At 30.6% G+C, this 27990-nt stretch overlaps 2 protein-coding genes across 2 annotated transcripts in view; both read right to left on the reverse strand.

The window, feature by feature from the left end:
- LOC135953418 (probable serine/threonine-protein kinase clkA) overlaps positions 1 to 1632 on the reverse strand; it is a gene marked incomplete at both ends in the record, with an annotated part of 2795 nt that extends 1163 nt beyond the window's left edge. Inside the window, one exon of the mRNA XM_065503315.1 lies at positions 1016 to 1632. Coding sequence (XP_065359387.1) covers positions 1016 to 1632 — 617 coding nt within the window. The remainder of the gene's footprint in view (positions 1 to 1015) is intronic.
- Positions 1633 to 3456: 1824 nt separating this feature from the next.
- LOC135955871 (IQ and AAA domain-containing protein 1-like) overlaps positions 3457 to 27990 on the reverse strand; it is a 131881-nt gene continuing 107347 nt past the window's right edge. Inside the window, exons 4-6 of the mRNA XM_065506245.1 lie at positions 24839 to 24996; positions 3655 to 4238; positions 3457 to 3590 (exon numbers count right to left, since the gene is read on the reverse strand). Of these exons, the coding sequence (XP_065362317.1) occupies positions 3504 to 3590; positions 3655 to 4238; positions 24839 to 24996 (829 nt within the window). The 3' untranslated portion in view covers positions 3457 to 3503. The remainder of the gene's footprint in view (positions 3591 to 3654; positions 4239 to 24838; positions 24997 to 27990) is intronic.

The raw sequence follows: 27990 nt of genomic DNA on the forward strand, positions 1-27990 counted from the left end.
TATTATTATTATTATTATTATTATTATTATATTATTATTATTATTATTATTATTATTATTATTATTATTATTATTATTATTATTATTATTATTATTATTATTATTATTATTATTATTATTATTATTATTATTATTATTATTATTATTATTATTATTATTATTATTATTATTATTATTATTATTATTATTATTATTATTATTATTATTATTATTATTATTATTATTATTATTATTATTATTATTATTATTATTATTATTATTATTATTATTATTATTATTATTATTATTATTATTATTATTATTATTATTATTATTATTATTATTATTATTATTATTATTATTATTATTATTATTATTATTATTATATTATTATTATTATTATTATTATTATTATTATTATTATTATTATATTATTATTATTATTATTATTATTATTATTATTATTATTATTATTATTATTATTATTATTATTATTATTATTATTATTATTATTATTATTATTATTATTATTATTATTATTATTATTATTATTATTATTATTATTATTATTATTATTATTATTATTATTATTATTATTATTATTATTATTATTATTATTATTATTATTATTATTATTATTATTATTATTATTATTATTATTATTATTATTATTATTATTATTATTATTATTATTATTATTATTATTATTATTATTATTATTATTATTATTATTATTATTATTATTATTATTATTATTATTATTATTATTATTATTATTATTATTATTATTATTATTATTATTATTATTATTATTATTATTATTATTATTATTATTATTATTATTATTATTATTATTATTATTATTATTATTATTATTATTATTATTATTATTATTATTATTATTATTATTATTATTATTATTATTATTATTATTATTATTATTATTATTATTATTATTATTATTATTATTATTATTATTATTATTATTATTATTATTATTATTATTATTATTATTATTATTATTATTATTATTATTATTATTATATTATTATTATTATTATTATTATTATTATTATTATTATTATTATTATTATTATTATTATTATTATTATTATTATTATTATTATTATTATTATTATTATTATTATTATTATTATTATTATTATTATTATTATTATTATTATTATTATTATTATTATTATTATTATTATTATTATTATTATTATTATTATTATTATTATTATTATTATTATTATTATTATTATTATTATTATTATTATTATTATTATTATTATTATTATTATTATTATTATTATTATTATTATTATTATTATTATTATTATTATTATTATTATTATTATTATTATTATTATTATTATTATTATTATTATTATTATTATTATTATTATTATTATTATTATTATTATTATTATTATTATTATTATTATTATTATTATTATTATTATTATTATTATTATTATTATTATTATTATTATTATTATTATTATTATTATTATTATTATTATTATTATTATTATTATTATTATTATTATTATTATTATTATTATTATTATTATTATTATTATTATTATTATTATTATTATTATTATTATTATTATTATTATTATTATTATTATTATTATTATTATTATTATTATTATTATTATTATTATTATTATTATTATATTATTATTATTATTATTATTATTATTATTATTATTATTATTATTATTATTATTATTATTATTATTATTATTATTATTATTATTATTATTATTATATTATTATTATTATTATTATTATTATTATTATTATTATTATTATTATTATTATTATTATTATTATTATTATTATTATTATTATTATTATTATTATTATTATTATTATTATTATTATTATTATTATTATTATTATTATTATTATTATTATTATTATTATTATTATTATTATTATTATTATTATTATTATTATTATTATTATTATTATTATTATTATTATTATTATTATTATTATTATTATTATTATTATTATTATTATTATTATTATTATTAATATAAAAGTGATTTTTATTCCTGAGGTTAACATATTATGGGTATTACAGTATCGAGGCTATGAAATTTTATTGGGTATGTTATATACCATCGGAAAGGCTAATGTGTCTAGTTTCTCTGCGTAAGTTTAATTTTTAAGGTTTACACACAAATATGAAAAAAATTAAAATAGTGCAAATTTAAAAACCTTTGTCTTGAGTTACAAAACATTTATTTTGATAGATATCCCACTCGCATCCCACTAAGCGACCAAAAAGGTTTTAAAGGAAAAGACCTAAGCTTTCTTTTGAGAAAAAAAAATTAATAAAAAAAGAGTCCATTTTGGAAAAAAAAATTCAAAAAGGTTTTTGATTTTTCAAAAAAAAGTAAAAAATTGTATGTCTTGAGTTACAAAATATTTTTTTTATAGATATCCCACTCGCATCCCACTAAGCGACAAAAAGGGTGTTAAAGGAAAACACATAAGCTTTCTTCTGAGCAAAAAAAAAAATTAAAAAATGGGTCCATTTTTTTAAAAAAGTCAACAAAGTTTTTGATTTTGCAAAAAAATTCAAAAATTTTAAATCTTGAGTTACAAAATATTTTTTTTGATAGATATCCCACTAAGCGACCATATAGGTCGCTTAGGAAAAGACCTAAGCTTTCTTAAAAAAATAAAAAGGGCCCATTTTGAAAAAAAAAGTCAAAAATATTTTTGATTTAAAAAAAAATCAATAATATTTTATTAAATTTTTTTAATTTTTTTTTTCGAAAGATTGCATAAATAGCTATCTAAACTATTTGGGACACATTTTGCTAAGAACAATAGGTAATAAGTTATATGGATAAAAAAAACACCTGTTTGGCCAAAATGTCAAATTTTGACCTCCTATAACTCAGAGAGTTCTTGACCGATCTTGTTGAAAAATGGTGTCCGAATTACTATCCAATAGAACTCGATTTCAAAAGTTGGTTCACTTGACGTGAAATGCCCCATATATAGATTAAATATTGTCAAATGCTAAAATTTTCAAAAAAATAAATGAATATTTTTATAAGTGTTAAGTAATATGTTCAAATAAGCTTTACATCTATTTCGTTAAAACCGGTTAATCGTTTTAACGAAATAGATGTAACGAAATAGATGAAAACTTAAACCGGTCGATTTTACAAAGATGAACAAATCGGTTGACCGTTTTCTGTTTCGGATACTCTAACGCCTACTTAAAGCTTCGATCTACGGAGATTCTTCATGAAGTTGTAAGAACCATTGAGAGATAACTTGAATTTAAACATTCTACGATGCCAGCTTCCTTGGATATTCAACAAGTTAGATAACTTTTGCAATTCAATTTGTTTTGGATACATAGGTGTTGAGATATGCATCAGCAGCTGGGTAGTGATTAAATGTTGAAATCGAAAGTTATCATTGCATTTAATATCATATCATTGTGGATGTATAAAAGTCGAAATTAACTAAATGTTATAATGGAACTATTTTTTATTTTTCGCTTCTTGTAATAATTTTAATTTGCCAAATTTATTCGATCTATTATACCAGTTTCTGTATTTTTCAAACACCTGCAAAAGATATTAAAATTTAAAAAAATTATAATATTAAATTAATGTTTAAATTTCATTTAACCTTTTCTTCAAGAGGGAATAATGGATACGACCGCGAAATAAAGTACTCTAAAAACTCACTGGGATACAATGCATTCAAATGTAATTGCAAACGCCTTTCAAGCTTTAGAGTATTTGCCACATTAACAGTGATATCGCTTGCATGATATCTCTTAAATACTTTAGCTAAAACCGATAAAATAAAATCTTCGAAATAATCACTGGGAATATTTTGTGTTATAAGTTCAAGCCACATTAAAAAAATTGTCCCGTAATCCGACTCAGGAATTAGCAGCATGTTTTCAAACACCTTTTTAAACATTGAATTAGCGCTCCAAGGTAAACAGCTTGTTCCCACCAACATTATTTTGTCTTCCTTTCCAATACATTTTAGTACATTTTTAACTAACACTCCCTTCAGCAGAGTTGGTTTAATTTTCTTTTGATCTTTTGGAATTTTTTTCCAAAATATTCTGTGAGCATCTTGTATGTAAATTATTGTTGGCTGCAAGGCTTTAGCAACTTTCATTACAACGTGAATAAAGTATTTAAGATTTTCGCTAAACTGGTAAGTTTTCTCGGGACTTAAATTAATAAACACAGCACCTATAAAAAATCCAAAAAATTGGTTATATAATTGAGTAAAAATATGTATAAAAATTAATATATGTATGTATGTCTGTTTATTTGTCTGTGACTTATAGGCCCCTAAAGCACTGGATCTATAATTGGAAGGAACAATATGATAATTTTTATTTTGGGTAGCTCTCATACCAATCCGCACATTTAAACAAAATTTTAGAGATATTGGAGGGGAAGTCAGATACCCCTGTATAAAATAATTATTAACTGTGCTACATCTATAGAACTACAATAGTTATACACACTAAATTTACTGTGGGTGACTTTAAAAACAAACTTCACGTTCCACCAAAATCGGGAGGGTATACGAGTTTAGTCAGGTACACCTATTCAAATGAATTATTAATTTTCCTTTATTGAACTACATCAGTGAGACCAGTGATGGGAGGGTGACTAAAATATATCTTTCGCAACACCTGCCACTAAAAGAATTCGGATACAAATTATTTACAAACTGATTTTCAATGATTTTTTCAACTCATTTAGAAAAGTTCATTGAAAGTATAGATGTGCACGTGAGTGATAAATGGCTCTCCCAATATAAAATTGTAAAGTTCTCGCGATCGAGCTAACATGATTTTTTTATTAAGCTAAATTGCCTGTTATCGGATGACTTCGTATTAACCACAAGAAAAAACTTCGAATTATTCACAAAAAAAACTTTTAAACAAGCATACACAAGTGTGACTGCGTGAGAATTAAATTGTTAAAATCCCGCATGCTACTCATTCACGATCAGAAACTCTGCGGATGGAAAATTAATCTTAAGTGATATAATGAAAAGTAAGACCCCTTTTACACTAGGCAATTTAGTTGCGCAAGTCTCTTGCCCAACAACAAAACAGCATGCAACATTTTCGTTTCCTTAACCCGACATTACCTCTGGCATCAACAAACTCAAGAGACTTTCGCAACTAAATTGTCTAGTGTGAAAGGGGTCTAATTGGTAAAAGTTTATTATTGTTTATCCCATTATAATACATGAATATGACTCTGACTATCACGTGACTCTCGTATAATTAATCACGAAATTTGCACATATCTTATAAAACAATAAACAGTGACAACAACGACATACATTGGTATAGAAAAAAAGGGAAATAAATCTGTAACTTCTAAACGGAGAAAAGAGGATTTTAAGTCGATTTTAAGTTTTGAATTTAGACCTCATGTGTCCACCAGGGACGGGGTCAGATGTCCCCTAAGTAGGAGAGAGACCTCGGGTATGTTAAATTTTTAAAACGATTATATTTCTTCGTTTGTGTTCCGTACTACATAACACACCGTCGCACGGTGGCTCATATCTCAATTTCATCGGCCAAAAGTCCAACTTTTTGTTAACTCCGATTTCAAAAATTTTAATGTCATTCAATAGTAAACACATTGAAACTAAGGTAGCCAAAAAATTAGATAAAAATATTGGCAATTGTGTGCGTGGCATGCTGTTAAAGTCAAATATTTTATGTCATTTTATAAAAATTTAATTTTTTAAATTTGATCAGAAGTAAATTATTATTACTCGCAAACTATTATAGATAATTAGATGATTTTTCTTTTGTTATGTTGGTAGGATAATAGTCTTTAAGAGCTGATATGATTTGTCATTGTACCGTTTATACCTGATGTGTTATTAATTTTTTTCTCAGGTACTATATTTTAGCCAAATTTGAATTTCAGTGGAGTAAAAGGAGGGGTTAAACAAATTTTACAACCAGGAGAAAGTCCAAAGTGTCCTCTTTAAGCCCATATATACTTGTTGACCTGTTTTGACCTGTTTGTTGAACACTTTTTTCATTTGAATGAAATTACTCCCAAATTTTTTTTACTGGCGCAAAGTACAAGTCGCAATTTTGAAGATATTGCGATAAAAATTGGTAGATAAATGTTTTTCGGCCCGAGGACGAAGTCTATTGAAAATTACTGAAATCGGTCCACTATTTCACCTAACACCCATACAAATGTTCTCCCGAAGTTATACTTTATCGGTAGTAAATGGTTAATTTATATATGTATCTACACAAATTTTGCTCCAAATAAGTTTTATATAAACTGAATTAATGTCACCTAATTTTATGATGATCGGTCCATTATTAGTCATAGCTCCCATATAAGACCCGCTTCCGAAAATCACTTTAACGAGCATAAATCTCTTAAAAATGTTGGTATAAACACATAAATCACACGACCTAATTTCATGGCGATAGGTCCATAATTAGCCATAGCTCCCATATAAGACCCGCTTCCGGAAATCATTCACGAAAATAAATTATAGTGTAGGGTATTATATGGTCGAGCTTGGCCGAACATACTTCCTTACTTATTTTTATCTGCTGATAACTTTTTTAATAAGTATAGCTGATTCAAAAAACAAAAAATTTGCATTTTCATACTAAATGCTATAAAAAATTAAATGTTCAACTTTAACCTTAAATTAAATAAACTTTAAACAACTGCTGAACCGATTTTAATGAAATTAAAACTGGAGAAAAATTCAAGAAGTTATCTGTCCACCAAAAAAATTTCTAAAATATCTCTATCGGTTCAAAAGTTACAGAGTTTTGGCCGATGAAAAACGAAAATGAGCCACTGTGCGTCGTAGCTATCAATTATTTCCTATAGCTTAGGAGATATTCGCATTTGAATATTAAATTTTTAACATTTTTACCCACCCTACTCCAGTTTTGTTGATCACCGCGGTTCCAAATATTTCCCGATTTTCCCCATTTTTTTAGAGGACTAACAACAAATATATCAAATAAAGAGAGAACTGTTTAAAAATCATGACTGAGTCCAAAGGAACATGTGTTGAGTCAGCAACCTACGGCGGAAGCCGATGAGTAGAAAAAGAAACAACACGACTTCTTCGTGTCTATTAGAGAACTAATTTATTTTAACAATATTTTTCTTAAGTACTAATTATACAATTCTTAAAACTAAACTAGACTAAACACACGTTGGAAATGTGTTTGCCTAAAACTATTTATACCCAGCAGTTTGAAAAGTGCCAATTGGAAACCTTGCACTAGCTATATTACTACTTCTACAACTAACTAGTTCGATGTGGCTGCTAAAGTGGTAGTTAAATGGTTATCACTTGCACTACATTTCACCAGCATATTCAGTAATAAGCAATAGTCAGTTATTTGTCCTAAGTTTTTGAAAATAAATTCAAGAAAAATAAAATCATCTAAAATATACCACTTCGATGGCCACATATAATGCTGAATGTGGCCGTTTGTGTTTTCATTCTCAGTGATGATGTAGAAAATGCTAAAATTGAGAGTAGACTCACATGTTATTCTTAATAACAATTAGAAACAGTACAAATAAGAGCTCTGTGGTTTAGTGGTTAGAGCATTTGACTAGGAAACGAGAGGTTATGTGTTCAACCCCGCTCTCAGAAAAATTTATTTTTTTCTCAAATGCTGGAGTATTTTCACTATTGAATTTAATAGTGAAGTGTTATGCAGAGTGTGCCAATCGGCCACTTGCAATGACATCCCGGTGTTAAATTCACCAGTCAATAACGTTGCGAGTGGGTTGAAAATTCACTAGTAGTAGTTCTTAGTGGCAAACGAATTCGACGTAGCGGAACTAGTGCAATGAACTGCAGGGTGAGAATGAAAACACAAACGGCCACATTCAGCATTACATGTGGCCATCGAAGTGGTGTATTTTAGAAGATTTTATTTTTCTTGAATTTATTTTCAACAAGTAAGAGTACTATATTCGGCTATGCCGAATCTTATATACCCTTTACCTTTGTTGTGGATGCATTATTATTTTTTATAATTAGTATATATGTATGTACATTGCCCACTTTCAGCGTACAGCATCATAAATTTATCAAGAATACAAAAAACAACAACAACACCAAACGAAACAAAACACCAAAAGAAACAAGTAAGAGTGCTATATTCGGCTGTGCCGAATCTTATATACCCTTCATCAAATTATACTTCAAAATTTTAAATATTTTTAGGTAAACAAAATTTAATTTTTTTTCCAGTTGTTTTTTTCATTTTTTGGAAAAAAATTTTTTTCGATTGTTATTTTAAATTTTTTAATTTTTTTTTTTAAATTTTAAAATTTTTTTTTTTGTTTTTTAAATTTTTTTTGTGAAAAAAAAAATTCGGGTTAAAATTTTTTTTCCGATTTTGACCCATTGTAGGTCCAACTTACTATGGTCTTATATACGTCGTTGCAAATGTCTTTGAAATATCTATCATTAGATATCCATATTGTCTATATTAATGTCTTAGTAATCCAGATATATGTAGGTCAAAAATAGGTCAAAAATCGAGGTTGTCTTGGTTTTTTCCTCATATCTCAGCCATTTGTGGACCGATTTTGCTAATTTTAAATAGCAAAATTCTCGAAAGCATGTCTGACAGAATTATTGAAGATTTGGATCCCGAAGATATCTGGGGTCTTCAGAAAATTGATTTCAACAGACGGACAGACAGACATACGGACATGGCTTAATCGACTCCGCTATCTATAAGGATCCAGAATATATATACTTTATAGGGTCGGAAATGAAAAATGTAGAAATTACAACCGGAATGACAAACTTATATACATATACCATTCTCACGAAGGTGAAGGGTATAAAAACAAAAACAAAATACGCAAGGCAATGAAACCAGCGCACATCCAAACATACGTTTAATTGTATAAAAAACAACAACAACGCCAAAAGGAACAAATACAAAAGAAAAACAAAATACGCAAAGCATGCACATCCAAACATACGTTTTGTTGCTTTTTTGTCAAAACAAAACCACAATGCAATACATTGTGTTTTTTGATGAAATTTTCAGAGGTTGTCTCGGATTTTTGCTCATATCTCCGTTATTTATGGACGGATTTTGCTGATTTTAAATAGCAAAATTCTCGAAAGTATGTCTGACAGAATTGTTGAAGATTTGAATCCCGGAGATATCTGGGGCCTTCAGAAAATTGATTTCAACAGACAGACAGACGGACATGGCTTAATCGACTCCGCTATCTATAAGGTTCTAGTTCAGTTCGGACGTGTTTACTTTTACTCCGAGTTAACTCGTTATTTTAATGTATCTATCGGAAAATAAATATAAATATCACTTGTTTATTATTTACGCGAAAGGACGCTTTTTTTTAATAATATTATTAAATAAAAAAATCAAAACAACAACTAAAAGACAAATAAGTAAAAAAAATTCTTTATATTTTTTTCTTTTTTTGAACCTTTTTTGTGCATTGACTATTAAATAAAGATCAAGAGTGTTAACGAAAGTAATTACAAATACTCTTAAATGAGTCTCTTCAACGAAAACAGTGAGGGAAGGTTAAGTGTAAACGGCAGAAATGCATACGTTACAGTTAATGTAGACGAAAAAAATATAAACAAAACAAACAGAAGAATAGATGACAACTTGTTTTTAACCGCCAAACCTGTTAACCGCGCTCGTTCTTGTTCCCCCGCATTGACAACAACTAATGATTATCAAACAAAAGAAAATTCAACTCAATCAGAAAATAAAAATATTTTATCTATGCCTGAAAGTATGCTAGCTATATCAGCTTCAGATACGAAATCCACCACACTAACTACAAATAAAATTAACCCATTAAGCGGCGCTGTACCCAAGATTAGTCAACCATTAAATAATGATAATAAATCCCAAATACAGGTTGGAATGGACCGGTATATTACAGTATTAAAACGGGCACGAAGTCCCAAGTCCTCGAAAGCGGCACCCTTGGCCAAATTATATAAGGATAGTGAACCTCATAGACTAAACAATGAAAATCGTTTTTCTATTCTGGAATGTGAAACTAATGAACCAGTAAATAAAATCCATTCTACAAAACCACCCCCCATTTACTTGAGAGAAAATAATTCGAATCCACTGGTTCAGAGCCTGATCTCATTAATAGGAGAGAACTCTTTTTACGTAATCCCAATCAAGAAAGGCACGATTCATGAAACTAAAATACAGGTCAATAGTGAAAACGATTATAGAAAGGTTGTAACATATTTTGAAACTCAAAAGAAAAGTTTTTACACTTATCAGCTGAAAGGAAGCAAGGGTCTACAAGTTGTAATAAAGGGCATTGACTGTAATGTTGAACCACTCGAAATAAAGCAAAGCTTAGAAGATAAAGGCTATAAGACAAAAAATGTGATAAATATTAGAAATCGCGAAAAAATACCCCAACCACTCTTCCGTGTTGAACTTGAACCCGGTGACATAAACCTGAAAAAAAATGAAACACATCCCATATATAACTTGAAGTACTTATTGCATCGTAAAATTACGGTAGAAGAACCACACAAACGATTTGGCCCCGTTCAATGTATGAATTGCCAAGAATATGGACACACCAAGGCATATTGCAAATTGCCACCAGTATGTGTCATTTGCGGGGAGTTGCATAACACATCCCAATGTAACAAATCTAAAGATGAGCCTAAAATAAAAAAATGCAGCAATTGCGGAGGTAACCACACAGCAAACTACAGGGGTTGTCCTGTCTACTCAATTGTTAAAAAATCACAAAGCCAGAAACCAACGATTTTCCACGCTCAGCCATTAAATAACATAAATTTGAACTACCCCCCGTTGCAACAGACATATGACAACAAAGTAACATATGCAAATGTACTTAGAAACAACCAAACTCAGCCGCAAGTCCGTCAACTCCAAAACGAAAATATGAACCCAGAGGTAAGAGAGCAAACCCCAATTTTAAATTTTACCCGACTAGAATCTACAATAGAAACTCTTGTGCAATCGGTAAATAACTTTACAAACTTAATGAGTAACATGATGCAAGATGCAATCAATGTTATTGCAGGCTGTGCTTAACAGACCATGAACTGCCTAAGAATATGTTTTTGGAATGCAAACGGCATACGCCAACACAAAAACGAACTCGAATATTTTTTAAGAAACCAACAAATTGATGTAATGCTGGTTTCTGAAACTCATTTGACGTCCAGAAGTTCCTTTCGAATAAATGGATATGTAATATATGACACCAAAGATCCCAGAGGTAGAGCATGCGGAGGCTCGGCAATTTTAATAAAAGCTCGAATAAAACACTACTTAATGTGTGATTTCTGCGAAGATTATCTTCAAGCTACTACAATCTGTTTTGAAGATTTTCATCGAAACTTAGTGATTTCATCGATATACTCACCCCCAAGATTCTCAATTACAGAAAGTCAATATAATAGATTTTTTAAATCACTAGGCCCCCGTTTCCTGGCTGCTGGCGATTATAATGCTAAGCACACATTCTGGGGATCACGACTGATTACCCCTAAAGGTCGTGTTTTGTTCGACTCAATTTCTAAAATGGGTTTGCATGTGCTTTCGAGCGGCCAACCTACTTACTGGCCTACTGACCCGCGAAAAATACCGGATGTTATTGATTTTAGCGTGATGAAAAATATCCCTAGAGAAATGATTCAAATTGAATCCTCGCTGGAACTATCTTCAGATCACTCACCCACTATTATTACTTTATTGAGCCCCCTAGAAATTGTATCCCCGACTGGTAATTTAGCGATGGCAGGCACAAGAATAAATTGGCTCAAATATAAAAAATACCTCAGTACACATTGCTCGGAAAACATACCGCTAAGAACACCAGAAAACATCGATCACTCTCTTATCAATTTCGATAAAAATCTCAGAATGGCTGCTCAACATGCTACCCAAACACCCCGACAATTCAGATATAATAGAATTAATTCTGCAGATGTCGAACGGCTCTTAAATGAAAAAAGAAGATTTCGAAGAGAGTGGCAATTGCACAGATCCCCCCAACTAAAATCGAAGCTTAAAGATTGTATAAAAAGACTTAAAAAGCTCTTGGAATTTCGAAAAATGGAATCATTGAATAAATATTTAAAAAGCCTGGACGCAACCCCGCAATCGGATTACTCATTATGGCGAGCAACAAAAAATCTTAAAAGACCCGTTATATGTAAGTCCCCCTTGCGAAATTCAAGTGGTGGTTGGGCAAGGAATGATACTGAAAAAGGGAATCTGTTTGTTAATCATTTAAAAAAAGTATTTACACCGAACACATCAAACGAAGCAATTGAGTTGCCACCTGTTGCACCCTATTTTGGAGCAGCCGTACCCCTACGTTTTGAGATTCGAGAGATCGAAAATGCTATTGCTGATTTAAATCCCAAGAAAGCGCCTGGTATGGATAAGATCAGCAACAAGATGATTATGGAGCTACCCCGGATAGCAATAAAAATAATTCTTTTTATTTTTAATGCTATATTACGACTTGAATATTATCCTCCAGAATGGAAGGTTTCGCTGGTTACCATGATACCCAAGCCGGGAAAAGATCACACAAAAGTAGAATCATACAGACCCATCAGCCTATTGTCTAATATATCAAAGCTATTTGAGAAGATACTTATGAACAAGTTGTACCCAATGTTAACTGAAAACAATTGTATTCCGAATCATCAATTTGGATTTAGAAGAAAACACAGTACTATCGAACAAACCCATAGACTTGTAAATATGGTGAGAAAAGCGTTTGAAGAAAAGAAATACTGTTCTGCACTCTTCATCGACATCTCTCAAGCGTTTGATAAGGTATGGCATGCTGGATAAATATACAAATTGAGTCAAAATTTACCGGCAAACACACATAAGCTGTTGGAAAGCTATTTAACTGGTCGAACATTTAAGGTTAAAGAGGGAAACTTTTTAAGTACTGCACAACCCATTGAAGCTGGAGTCCCCCAAGGCAGTATCCTGGGACCTGTTTTATATTTGATGTATTCGTCTGATATGCCAATTAACAATCGCACTCATACATCAACATTTGCTGATGATACTGCTATTCTAAGCATTCATGAAAACCCTCAAGAAGCGTCTCGTTACTTACAAAACCACATATTTGAATTAGAAAAATGTTTAAAACAATGGAAAATTAAAGTCAACGAGCAAAAATGTACACACATTACATTTACATTGCGTAGAGAATCATGCCCCCCTATTCATATCAATAACCAAACAATAATTCAACAATCGGAAGTGAAATACCTCGGAATACATCTCGATCGTCGCCTTACATGGAAAAGTCATATAGATGCAAAGTTGACTCAAATGAAATTGAAATCAATTCAAATTAATTGGCTTATTGGCAGAAACTCCACGCTTAGTTTAGATTGTAAACTTCTACTTTATAACATGATCATAAAACCGATATGGTGTTATGGCATACAGTTATGGGGCACGGCCTCAGCGTCAAATGTAGAAAAGATCCAAAGACGCCAAAACAAGTTTCTAAGAATGATCACAGTTGCCCCCTGGTATATCAAAAACGCGAATATACACAAAGATCTAAACGTGCCCATTGTAAAAACTGAAATCTCGAAAAACGTACAAAAATATTTAAAAAAAACTTGAAGTTCACCCAAACCCGCTGGCCCGCAACATATTAGATAACCGTGGCCACACTCGATTAAGAAGGAGGGACACAGCAGACCTAATCTAGAAGGAGAATGCCAATTTAACCAAAACAACCATGAACACAAAATTTTTTCGTCCGGCACTGGCTGGACTAATTAAATAATAATATTAGATATAAGATTTGAACCACTTATTGTTAGTTCATTAAATAATGAAGATACAATAAATAAATGATGAAAAAAAAAAAAAATCTATAAGGATCCAGAATATATATACTTTATAGGGTCGGAAAATTATATTGTGGAAATTACAAACGGAATGACAAACTTATATATACCCTTCTCACGAAGGTGAAGGGTATAAAAACTAAAGACAAATATCTGACTATTGTTTATTACTGAGTATGCTGGTGAAATGATAACCATTTAACTACCACTTTAGCAGCCACATCGAACTAGTTAATTGTACAAGTAGTAATATAACTAGTGAAAGGTTTCCAATTGGCACTTTTCAAACTGCTTGGCATGTACAGTGGTGGCCACCAATTTAAGACAAATACTTGAATTTTTTTCATCAACTGAATTTTAAGTGCGATAGAGCCAAAATAAAAGGACCTCTAAGGGTATGAAATTTATTATTAATGTTTCTAGTTTTTGAAAAATGTTTGGAAAAATCGGTAAAACATATATGGACAAATATATGTGGAAATACGTTGACCCACCTCAGCGAACATCCGCTGTTAATAACATGATATGACCGAAACTAATGGAACTAAAAATACGAAATTTGGTCCGAATATATTATAATAATAAAATTATAATGATATAAATGTGAGAAAATATGTTTATCTAAAAAAAAATTTTTTTGGTCAAGTTGTAGACAAATTTTATGTGTTCATGGTGAATATGTGTGAATTGACACAGTCGAATAAAACACACTTGTGTGTTAAAACAGTCCTCATGCATACATATTTGTGGAAATATTTGAAAAAATAATTGACAATTACATGGAATTTAGCAAACAATTTTTGTCTTAAATTCCTGGCCACCACTGTATGCACCTGCTTATACACACACACACACATTATGGTATATTTACCCTGCAGTTCATTGCACTAGTTCCGCCACGTCGAATACGTTGGCCACTAAGAACTACTACTAGTGAATTTTCAACCCACTCGCAACGTTATTGACTGGTGAATTTAACACGGGGATGTCATTGCAAGTGGCCGATTGGCACACTCTGCATAACACTTCACTATTAAATTCAATAGTGAAAATACTCCAGCATTTGAGAAAAAAATCAATTTTTCTGAAAGCGGGGTTGAACACATAACCTCTCGTTTTCTAGTCAAATGTTCTAACCACTAAACCACAGAGCTCTTATTTGTACTTTCTCTAATTGTTATTAAGAATAACATGTGAGTCTACTCTCAATTTTAGCATTTTCTACATCATCACTGAGAATGAAAACACAAACGGTCACATTCAGCATTACATGTGGCCATCGAAGTGGTATGTTTTAGAAGATTTTATTTTTCTTAAATTTATTTTCAAAAACTAAAGACAAATATCTGACTATTGTTTATTACTGAATATGCTGGTGAAATGTAGTGCAAATGATAACCATTTAACTACCACTTTAGCAGCCACATCGAACTAGTTAGTTGTAGAAGTAGTAATATAGCTAGTGCAAGGTTTCCAATTGGCACTTTTCAAACTGCTGGGTATCTTTTCCACACACAATGCACATTTCACTATCTGCTTGTGTGTGTATGTCAAAGATCGAACATTCTATTAAAAATAAAAGACCAAACTAAAAAGTACAGTTTCACAAAACTGAACATTCTGTCGGCCTTGAAAGATCATACTCTTTCAAAAATAAGTACAAACATATTTAATAACTACCCTACAAAAGAAGGTAAACAACATCTGCAGCTAGCGGTTGATATATTTCCAAAGGTTACACTCTTGTATTAATCCATATGAGAAGATTGGTTTGTTCTTCAATGTATGCGATTAGAATTCAGCAACACCTTCTTGCCTTTAAATATATAGGCTTGCAGACATTTTCATGGTTAGGTCATTGTATGCGTTTACCTTTGCATTTGACAATTTCGCCTAAGATCATGTAATCCTTTGCCCTTATGTACCTTCACCGAGTCTTAGCTTTCTTGGCTTTTTCTTTTGGCTAAAGCTTCTTCATCAACGATGAATGCATACTCGTTCCTGGATTTCGGCAACACCTCTTCAACTGGTCACATGTTTCCACCTTCGATGAGAGTCCCTGACTACTTTTATAACTATTTATTTATGGTATCTAAATACTTTTATATATTGTAAATAATAATCAAATATATTTGTACATATTAGTTTTTATTTTATTTATAATTATTGTATTATTACAATTTTCATATAATTACTATTTTTATTATTTTTTATTTATTATTAAAATTTCATTTCATTTTTATATTTTTTTTTTATAAAAACTTATTTTTATTTTTTGTTAGTACTACTTTTTTGTTATTTATGGATAGGTTATCCCCATCTTCTTTATTTATAGATGGATTGTCCATCCTATTATCTTTTGCAGAATACGAAATGTTCCTGAATGATTTGTTCAGAATTTCATTTTCGTTTTTCTTCAGTGGGAAAAGGACAAAAATTGTGAATCGATCTTTTCGTTTCCCCATTGCTGGTCCTTACGTCCACGATTCTACATAATCCATCCGAACCCTATATGAAAGTGTTCTGGCGTTAGAAATTCAAAATCATTATCGGACAGAATTAATTTATTTTCTTTTTGTTAGCGTTATTTAATTTCTTCTTTATTTAGGACATAATAGTAGTATATTTTGAGCCCACATTGTGTTCACTACTTTTTGGAACGTTTAAACAATGCATGCACTCCAAAATATCCCTACTATAATTATTTGTCAGGGTTTCTTCTCGAAGGATTTACCACTTTTTGGCTTGCCTTCAAAGACTTGTTTTCCCTTCTTTCATTTTCTCGATGGATTTACCACGTTTTGGCTTGCCTTCAGAGACCTTTTCTCTAAGGATTTACCACATTTTGGCTTACCTTCAAAGACCTTTGACATGAACCTAGAGGATTTACCATTCTATTATCACCCTTTGTGAAATATTGGCGTGCCTCCAAAGTCTTCGTCTTACTCCTAGAGGATTTATTATTCCTTGATCACCCATTGTGGTATCTTGAATTGCATCTAAGGAGTACATAGTTTTGTAAAAGAACTTCAATTTGACGACCTCCTTATGGACGATCTTTTCACTCTCAGTTGCTCATCCTATGACTTTAAAAATTTCATATTGCTCTGACCTATCAATTTTGCTTTTCAAAATAAAGGAGTATATAAAAAAACGGACCAAAAAAAAAACGGACAATGATGAACCAAATTCATCAACAAAAAACAGGAGTTAACAACATCCCCATTCCCTTCTGAGATTAAGGTGCATACATCTTGTGGTATGTCCTCATTGTCTGAGAAGGCTTCTTTAGAGACTAAGGTTACACTATTTGGACCTCATTGTCTCTAAAGAAGTATTTTGGTTTAACTTCTGATATTAGGGTACATGCATCTCTGTGCGTGCCTTAAATGTCTCAGAAGCTTGAACCATTCTCTTCAGAGATAAAGGTTCCACTTATTGGACCTCATTGTCTCTGAAGGAATTCCCTATCCATTCTTACCCAATTCTGCTTCAGGCCGCACTGCGTCTTCGACTCTTCTCTCAATATTCTGACATCTTCCAAGGCGTCGTTTCATATCCACCAGTAAGTGTTACAAGTTCCTTACCACTGGTGGGGGGAAACTAAAAAATCCCATTTTTGGGATTTTTCAACACTTTTTTGGGAATTGCTGGATTCCTGATTACAATTTTTAAAAATTTCTTTTTATTTTTCCAATTTATAGTTCATCCAAAAAATTGGAGGGATTGGAACAGGGGCTGAGTCACCTCCTATACAAAGTAAACAGTTATTTCTAAATATCTTGAAAACTATAATTACTAGATTATTCAAACTTCGTCTGAATAGCTCTTATAATTTTACATAGTTTGGCTGAAAATGGTCAGGATTGGATTAGTGAGCGTGGTAACACCCATGGATATGACAAATTATATATAGGAGACACCATAGAAGCTATCAATATGAATATTTAGGACAGAAATTAGCGGATTACCAACAATGTTCAGTAACTGCCCTACCTAAACAAGAGCGGCAACGCTATATCAAACATTAAAAACAGGGTTATAAAAAAAAACAAGTAAGAGTGCTACATTCGGCTGTGCCGAAGCTTATATACCCTTCACCAAATTATACTTCAAAATTTTAAATATTTTTAGGTAAACAAAATTTAATTTTTTTCCAGTTGTTTTTTTAATTTTTTGGAAAAAAAAATTTTTCGATTGTTATTTTAAATTTTTTTTTTTAAATTTAAATTTTTTGTTTTTTTTTTTTTAAATTTAAAAAATTTTTTTTTGGATTTTTAAATTTTTTTTTTTGAAAAATAAAATAAAAAGGTAAAAAATAGGTAAAAAATCGAGGTTTTTTCCTCATATCTCAGCCATTTGTGGACCGATTTTGCTGATTTTAAATAGCAAAATTCTCGAAAGCATGTCTGACAGAATTATTGAAGATTTGGATCCCGAAGATATCTGGGGTCTTCAGAAAACTGATTTCAACAGACGGACAGACAGACAGACAGACAGACAGACAGACAGACAGACAGACAGACAGACAGACAGACAGACAGACAGACAGACAGACAGACAGACAGACAGACAGACAGACAGACAGATGGACGGACATGGCTTAATCGACTCCGCTATCTATAAGGATCCAGAATATATATACTTTATAGGGTCGGAAATGAAAAATGTAGAAATTACAAACGGAATGACAAACTTATATATACCCTTCTCACGAAGGTGAAGGGTATAATAAATATAACAAACAATAAAGTACATTACAATATTGGTGTTACTAATTTTTGTTTTGTGATTTGTAAACTAAAATTTTATAAAAAAAAATATTAAAGTTTAAAAAATTAGTTTCTTGCTTATTTGTTTCTCCTTCTTTATTTATAGTGCTTTTACATCTACGCCATAAACATGTTATAAGTTGTTTATGGTGATAAACTAGTTTGAGAAACTTGTTTAACCATACAAAACAAAAACAGCTTTTGAGATAACGGGTTTTTGCTAATGCAACTCTGTTTTTCAAAATTTTTCTGGCAACGCACAGTGGGGGATTTGAAAAAAAAGTGGAGATAAATCTGTAACTTCTAAACGAATAGCCCGATTTTAATAAAATTTCCCGTGGATATAGAGGAGGTGTTGATAAGTTTTAGTTTTGAATTTGGGCTTATAACACTAAGGGGCGTTCCAGCCACAATGCCCCAAAGTGGGGCACTTCGTGTATATCAATAATTAAAAATGATGCCAAATTTTTGTTTGCGGTCCGATTTGAAATATATATATGTGGAATGTACTAGACGAGATCTACAATGAAAATATATGGGGCATTTCATGTCAAGTGAACCAACTTTTGAAATCGATGTCTTCCGATCGGGATGAAATTTGCACCAAGGTTAGCTCTATTGGATAGTAACTCAGAAACAATTTTTCAACAACATCGGTCGAGAACTCTCTGAGTTATAGGGGGTAAAATTTTGACAATTTGGTCAAACAGGGGTTTTTTCTTGTCCATGTAACTTATTACCTATTGTTCTTAGCAAAATGTGTCCCAAATAGTATAGATAGCTATTTCTTCGATCTTTCGAAAAAAAATATTTAAAAAAAAAAATAAAAATTAATTTTGATAGATATCCCACTCGCATCCCACTAAGGGACTAAAAATATCTTAAAGGAATGGACCTAGGCTTTCTTTTGAGCAAAAAAAAAAATTAAAAAAGGGCCCATATTGGAAAAAAATTTTGATTTTGCAAAAAAAAATTAAAAAATTGTATGTCTTGCGTTACAAAATATTTATTTTGATAGATATCCCACTCGCATCCCACTAAGGGACTAAAAATATCTTAAAGGAATGGACCTAAGCTTTCTTTTGACTACAAAAAAAATTTTAAAAAAAGGGCCCATTTGGAAAAAAAATCGTATTTGCAAAAAAAAAAGTCAAAAATTGTAAGTCTTGAGTTAAAAAATATTTATTTTGATAGATATCCCACTCACATCCCACTAAGCGACCAAAAGGGTCTTCAAGGATAATATCTAAGCTTTTGTTTGACCTAAAAAAAAAAATTAAAAAAGGGTCCATTTTGAAAAAAAAAGTCAACAAAGTTATTGATTTTGGAAAAAAAGTCAAAAATTTGATGTTTTGAGTTACAAAATATTTATTTTGATAGATATCCCACTCGCATCCCACTAAGCGACCAAGTAGGTGTTCAAGGAAAATATCTAAACTTTATTTTAAGAAAAAAAAAAAAAAAAAAAAAAAGGACGTATTTTAAAAAAAAGTCAAAAAAGTTTTTGATTTCGGAAAAAAAATATTAAAAATTTTTTATTTTTTTTTTAAATATTGTTTTTCGAAAGATCGAAGAAATAGCTATCTATACTATTTGGGACACATTTTGCTAAGAACAATAGGTAATAAGTTACATGGATAAGAAAAAACCCCTGTTTGACGAAATTGTCAAAATTTTACCCCCTATAACTCAGAGAGTTCTCGACCGATGTTGTTGAAAAATTGTGTCTGAGTTACTATCCAATAGAGCTAACCTTGGTGCAAATTTCATCCCGATCGGAAGACATCGATTTCAAAAGTTGGTTCACTTGACATGAAATGCCCCATATACATATTATATATCAACGTGTAGGAAATTGTAGGCTCGGGCCCCCCTTGGTGATATAAGCCCAAATTCAAAACTAAAACTTATCAACACCTACTCTATAGCCATGGGAAATTTTATTAAAATCGTGCTATTCGTTTAGAAGTTACAGATTCATTGTGGCTCAGGCCCCCTTTGGTGATATAAGCCCAAATTCAAAACTAAAACTTATCAACACCTACTCTATAGCCATGGGACATTTTATTAAAATCGGGCTATTCGTTTAGAAGTTACAGATTTATTTCCACTTTTTTTTAGATCCCCCACTGTGCAACGCTGGTAACATTTAACATTTGCTCAAAAATAAAAAAAAAAAAAAAAGTTTTCTTCAAAAAAAAGCCAAACTGTAAGAAAAAGTTTAAAAAAATTTATTAAAATATATAATATGGACAACGAAAATAAAACATTTAATTATTCTCTTACAATAGCTAGGGTATTCAATCGATTAACCGTTAATCGGTTAACCGATTAATTTTGGAAAATTTTTTTTGTGCATTTTGTTATTGGATTACGGTAAAATTTTGCATTTGCAATGATGCTAGACCATTCGCTCTTAAAAGGGAACTCCGCTACTGTATTTTTCCCAAATTGTAAATTTACGCAATAAATGTGTAAATATTACAATAGACATGTTTTGTTCGTTTGTTTGCTACTTTAACTTGATTTGGAAATTTTCCATACAAAAAATAAAAAATATATATATTGGAAACTATTGGGAGCACTGCACAGTTTTTGAGGCCAAGCACGAATCAAGCCAATATCGCATACTCTGTTCCAAAGTGAAGAGTATTGCAGAGAGAACGTTCTGCTTCAATCGAAACAAATAGAAGTCGGAAGAGGCAACGTTTGGACTATAAAGCGGATGAAGCTAAACTTACCAACCCACCCCTTTATTTTAAGTGGTTTTTAACAGCTACTGCAGCATTTCAGGCATAAAAAATCATCTTTCAATGTGTTTCAGCTTCAATTCGTATTTCCCAGCTTTTAGATGAATCCTGCTTCCTGCAAACGTTTTGAAATTGCTGACTAAATAGCTCCCAATGATTTCGCAAGCTCTTGTTGAGCTTGACAACTATCTTCATTGAGTAACGCCTCCAACGCTTGGGTATTTCAGTCGCGGACAACCAGCCAGAAGATGGACATAATGATTTTTAATTATTCTGAGTCGATTGATCATTAAGAAATAACTGGTTAAGTATACGAACTCATTTCTGAATAAATATTTGCTCACGGGAAATACATACATATCGTTTGAATTTTTTTTATACATTTTCAACATAATGATGTTCTTTAAAACTAGATATGAAATAAGTAGTTATTAGATTTGGAAAATCCAAAAAACGGGAATTACGAATCCCAAGCGGGACGCGGGATTTCATGACTAAAAGCAGGACAATCCCCCGAAAATCGGGACATTTGGCAACCCTAGTAGAACCTATATAAATTAATCACTTACGACCGATAAAGTATAATTTCGGGAGAACATTTGTATATATGTTAGGTGAAATAATGGCCGATTTCAGTCATTTTCAATAGGCTTCGTTGTCGGGCCGAAAAAAATGTATGTACCAAATTTTATCGCAATATCTTCAAATTTGAACTGCTAAAATAAAAATAGAAAAAAAATTGGGAGTAATTTCATTCAAATGAAAAAAGTGTTCAACAAACAGGTCAATAAGTATATATAGGCATAAAAAGGACACTTTGACCATTCTCCTGGTATTAAAATTAGTTTAACCCCTTTTGACCCTAAGCACTTTTATTCCACTGAAATTCAAATTTGACTAAAATATAGTACCTGAGAAAAAATTAATAACACATCAGGTGTAAACGGTACAGTGACAAATTATTCCTGTTCTTTAAGACTATTGTCCTACCAACATAACAAAAATCATCCAATTATCGATAATAGTTTGCGAGTAATAATAATTTACTTCTGATTAAACTTACAAAAATTACATTTTTTATAAAATGACATAAAATATTTGTCTTTAACAGCATGCCACGAACACAAATGACAATATTTTTATCTAATTTTTTGGCTACCTTAGTTTCAATGTGTTTGCTACTGAATGGCATTAAAATATTTGAAATCGGAGTTAACAAAAAGTTGGACTTTTGGCCGATGAAATTGAGATATGAGCCACTGTGCGGCTGGTTGGTTACGATAACACAACAAACATAGCATACAGAGTAGTATTATTTTAGAACATTTTTTGATTGAAAAACAATAAAAACCATTGTGAAATATTTGACATTATGATAATATGACATGATAAGATACCTTGTGAATTGACCATATATGGATTTGTAACTTTGTTTGCATTTACCCGACTAGAATCTACAATAGAAACTCTTGTGCAATCGGTAAATAACTTTACAAACTCAATGAGTAACATGATGCAAGAAATGCTTAAGATGCAATCAATGTAATTGCAGGCTGTGCTTAACAGACCAGGCTATGTTTTTGGAATACTAACGGCATTCGCCAACATAAAAACGAACTCGAGTATTTTCTTAAAAGTCATGAAGTTGATATAATGTTAGTTTCGGAAACCCATTTGACGTCTAGAAGTTTATTTAAGATAAATGGATATGTTTTTTATGGCACAAATGATCCAAGAGATAGAGCATGTGGAGGCTCTGGAATTTTAATTAAAACCCGTATAGAACACTATTCAATGTGTGATATTTGTGAAGATTATCTTCAAGCTACGACAATCTGTTTGGATGATTGCTACAGAAACCTATTAATTTCGTCGATATATTCACCTCCAAGGTTTTCGATTACTGAAAACAAATATGAAAATTTTTACGAATCACTAGGACCTCGATTCCTGGCAGCTGGCGATTATAATGCTAAGCATACTTACTGGGGATCAAGACTTGTAACCCCGAAAGGTCGCGCTTTGTTTAATACAATTTCTAAATTGAATTTGAATGTGCTGTGGAGCGGAGAACCAACATACTGGCCTACTGACCCAAGCAAAATACCCGATATCATTGATTTTGCAGTTACAAAAAATTTACCAATGGAACTAATACAGGTTAAATCTTCATTAGAATTATCCTCGGATCCCTCACCCACCTTCGTTACTCTATTGAACCGCCTAGAAATAGTATCCCCGACTTGTCACTCTGCAATATCTAGCATGAAAATAAATTGGTTGAAATATAGAAAATATATTAGCACACACAGTACAGAAAATATATCGCTAAGAACACCAGAAGATATCGATATCTCACTCAATAATTTTGAACAAAACTTAAAACTTGCTGTTGAACACGCCACTCAAATAACCCAACAAATAAGATACAATAGACTCTATTCTGCAGACATTGAACAGTTATTACCTGAAAAAAAGAGTTAGTCGAGAGTGGCAACTCTACAGATCCCCTCAACTTAAAACGCAGCTTAGAAAATGTCGCAAACGCCTCAGTGTGCTTCTTCACAAACGCAAAGCTGACTCGATTAATAAATATCTGGAAAACTTAGATGCCACCCAGTACTCAAATTACTCTATGGCGAGCTACAAAAAATTAAAAAGACCTATTATGAGCAGACCTTCTCTACGTAAATCTAGTGGAGCTGGGCGTTTCTAGTGGAGAAACGATACTGAAAAAGGAAACGGGTTTGTTAGTCATCTAAAGAATGTGTTTTCCCCAAACGAGTCAAACGACATAATAGAGTTACCACCTAGTTTACCCCATATTACTGCAGCTGAACCACTTCGTTTTGAGATTTCAGATAATGACAAGGCTATTGTTGATTTAAACTCAAAAAAATCACCTGGTATTGATAAAATCAGTAACAAGATGCTCCTCGAGCTACCCCAAATTGCATTAAGAATAATGCTATTTATTTCCTTTAGTTACAATGATACCTAAGCCGGGAAAAGATCACAGTAAAGTAGAATCATATAGACCCATTAGCCTATTGTCAAATATATTAAAGCTATTCGAAAAACTGTTAATGCACAAGTTAAAGCCGATAGTGAATCATTTTGATTGTATTCCAACTCATCAATTCGGATTTCGAGAAAAACATAACACCATAGAACAAACTCACAGGTTGGTAGAAATCATATCCATGACATTTGAAGAAAAAAAATATTGTTCTGCACTCTTCATCAACGTTTCGCAAGCCTTCGCGAATTAATTCAAAAATTAATGATTCATTTACAACTCTGATCTCTATTATGGTGTTAAACTTAAGCTTATGTAAAAACATTACAGATAATTGTTAACCAAATGATTTTACCTACCTAGTTCTGAAGCTATTATGTTGCACAGTAGTTTTTTTCCATTATTTTCTGGTCCAACTAAACATATGGCTTTTGGCTTTTCCACATTCAATGATCCCATTCCAAACATGATGTCTTGAATTGCCAACTTAATATCAGCTTTAGAAGGACCTAGCGTACTATAAATAAAGAAAATATTTGATATCAATTTAGAAATTGAAGTGGAGGAAAATATTCAATTAAGCAACAGTTACGAGTAACATAAATATCGTAGATATTCGAATTTGCGTATTCGCTAAAATATGCGAAGTCAAGCATAAATAGTTATTTAAATTTGCATATATGTATAAAATATGGTTATATTTTTCCAAGTAATAAACAAAAATAAATTGTTTCAAAAATATTTACAAAATTTATCGTTGTTTCTTAACCTAGCAAAAACGTTACTTCCAATTTTAAATGTGCATTAAAGTTGTATACAATATATTGTTACGAAATTGTACTTGAATTCAAATATAACAATTTTAATATCGAAAGCTCTAGAATTCGAATAGTCTAGTTTGAAGATCATTGTAGAAATAGAGCTTTCTAGATGGTATATAAATTTGGTCGTGAGAACACAAAACGAGTAAGTCTAATTAGAAACATCGTTAAGTAAAGACATCAACTACCAGTGTATACTTGTACATTATGAAGTGTGTGTATTTCTGCGTGTATAAAAACACTGAGTTACTGTTTTAAACTGTTGTTAAAAAAATAAAGAGTCGTGTTAAATAAATAAACTACGAATCGGCTTTTATTTCCAATCAAAAGTACCCGGTTTATTTAAAGGAAATAAACCGCGTTTTTAAAGCTTACGAATTTGAGTATAAAGAAGAAATATAAGTTTCTACACGTGCAACAAGCAGCTTGGATTTATCCACAATGTCTGCTGCTAAGATGGAGAAATTTAAAGAAGCCAACGAAACTTCTAAAGTAAGCAACGAAAAATTTCTTGCTGAAGTTAAGGAAGAAACTAAAATAATGGAAATGAAATTGCAAGAAACTTCTATAGCCAACAACGAGAAGCTGCTAGACGATATGGAAGCGAAATGTCAAGAAACATTTAGAGCAACAGACGAGAAACTACAGCAAATTTCAGAAGTTATAAACAGTGGATGGAATTGAGAAAAAGGTGTCCGACTTAGAGAGCGGTCTAGAAAAACAATCCCAAGATGTTGATAATGAATTTCTCAATCTGGAAATGAAAAAAAGCTTTCAGTTGACCAATGATCGTAAGTTGGCAACGCTGTTTGAATTCGAATATTCAGTTAATGAACATTGTAGAAAGTACACCACAGATGGCGTATGATCTAGAATAATCGAACTTTGACAGTTAAAGAGCAATCTAGAGTGCAGATGGCAGTATTATAAATAGTGGCAGAGGTTGCAGTCGTGAGTCAGTTTATCAGAGATGCTTTTCGAATAAACATCAACTGAGAGCCTTAAAGTGTGTTGTGTTTTTCAAGTAAATTCGTGTACATTATAAATTGTGTTTGTATTTCTGAGAATTTATAAACGTGTATAAAAAAAACATTGAGTGACTATTTAATTCGGTTGTTGTTGTACATTTGAATAAATAAAGAGTTGTTACCATTTTCAAACTACTAGACGGCTTTTATTTGCAATCAAAAGTATCCGGTTTATTTAAAGGAAATAAACTAACGTTTTGAAAAGGTTAAAACGTAACAATATATATGTACATATAGCTCTACTTTCCTTTTAAATGTACAAAATCTGAAAGCATGTTTATTGTTTCCAGGAATTTTTGGAGTTGTATGTCGTCACAGTATTCAGTGATCTTCTTAATTCATACACTGCCTGGATCTTCATCTGCATCAACACAAATGCACTATTAAACAAAATAACACTTTCTATTATATTTTCGTTTTTAAATATTTTCACTTTTTTAATGTAAATAAAATTAAAACTCACTTATAAAAACAAAGCAGAGCAAAAAGTTTCACCTCAACACTTTGACAATCAGCAACTCACGTTGAGATGCGTCGGCGAATAATTTAACAACATTACGTTGTCGATTCGTACCCGTATGTTTACAAATTGTAAACGTACGGTGTCGAAAAAATGTGACACCGTATGGTGTCAAAATGAATTTGTCGAATTTGCAACGTCATTTTTCCCTCAGTGTACAGTTGCCAAGAGAAATGTATGGAATAATGAAGAAAAGGCTATAGAATTGATTTTGGCCTTGAAAAGAAACGCAGCAATAGTTTTTGAAAGCATAATTTAACAACATTACGTTGTCAATTCGTACCCGTATGTTTACAAATTGTAAACGTACGGTGTCGAAAAAATGTGACACCGTATGGTGTCAAAATGAATTTGTCGAATTTGCAACGTCATTTTTCCCTCAGTGTACAGTTGCCAAGAGAAATGTATGGAATAATGAAGAAAAGGCTATAGAATTGATTTTGGCCTTGAAAAGAAACGCAGCAATAGTTTTTGAAAGCGTACCAATAAGTAACAGAAATAGCTATGATGACATAATGGATGCTCTACAACGTAAGTATGGTGGATGCTCTACAACGTATTGCGTAGTAGAGTGCAAAAACCTAACGAGACGCTACAAGACTTTGCGGCAGAAATCGAACGTTAGATGCAGCTTACATATCCAGACGAAAACAATCCGTTATTGGATCATTTCAAGATTGAGGTATTTGTGAACGGGCTTCGTGACCCTGATGTAAAACATGCGGTTTATCCTACGCGAAAGTCACAATCTTACAGCTTGTGGGTACATAAATGGTCAGAAGCACGTTTTTACTATAGACACTTGGCATCACAGTCTATCGTCAAACCCGATTTAGTCAAGAAAACAATTGAACCATTACGTGGGGTAAGTCTGCGCACAGCTACTGGGGAGCCGGCCACTGCCTATGGTAAAGTAAATGTGAAATTAACTATTGCCAATGTTAGCGTCAATCATGTATTTATTGTTGCCGACATTGTGGACGAAGTAATCATTGGTGATTTCATGATTAGTCATTACATTACTTTGGATATGGGACAAAAAGTTATGATTTGGCGAAATTTGGAAATACCCCTTGACGTCGGATATGAAAATAGGACTCAAATAAGAAAGCTAGTTATAGTCGATCATCACAAACTACCAC

Source organism: Calliphora vicina, chromosome 3 (genome assembly GCF_958450345.1).
Source record: "Calliphora vicina chromosome 3, idCalVici1.1, whole genome shotgun sequence".
Classification (NCBI taxonomy): Eukaryota; Metazoa; Arthropoda; class Insecta; order Diptera; family Calliphoridae; genus Calliphora; species Calliphora vicina.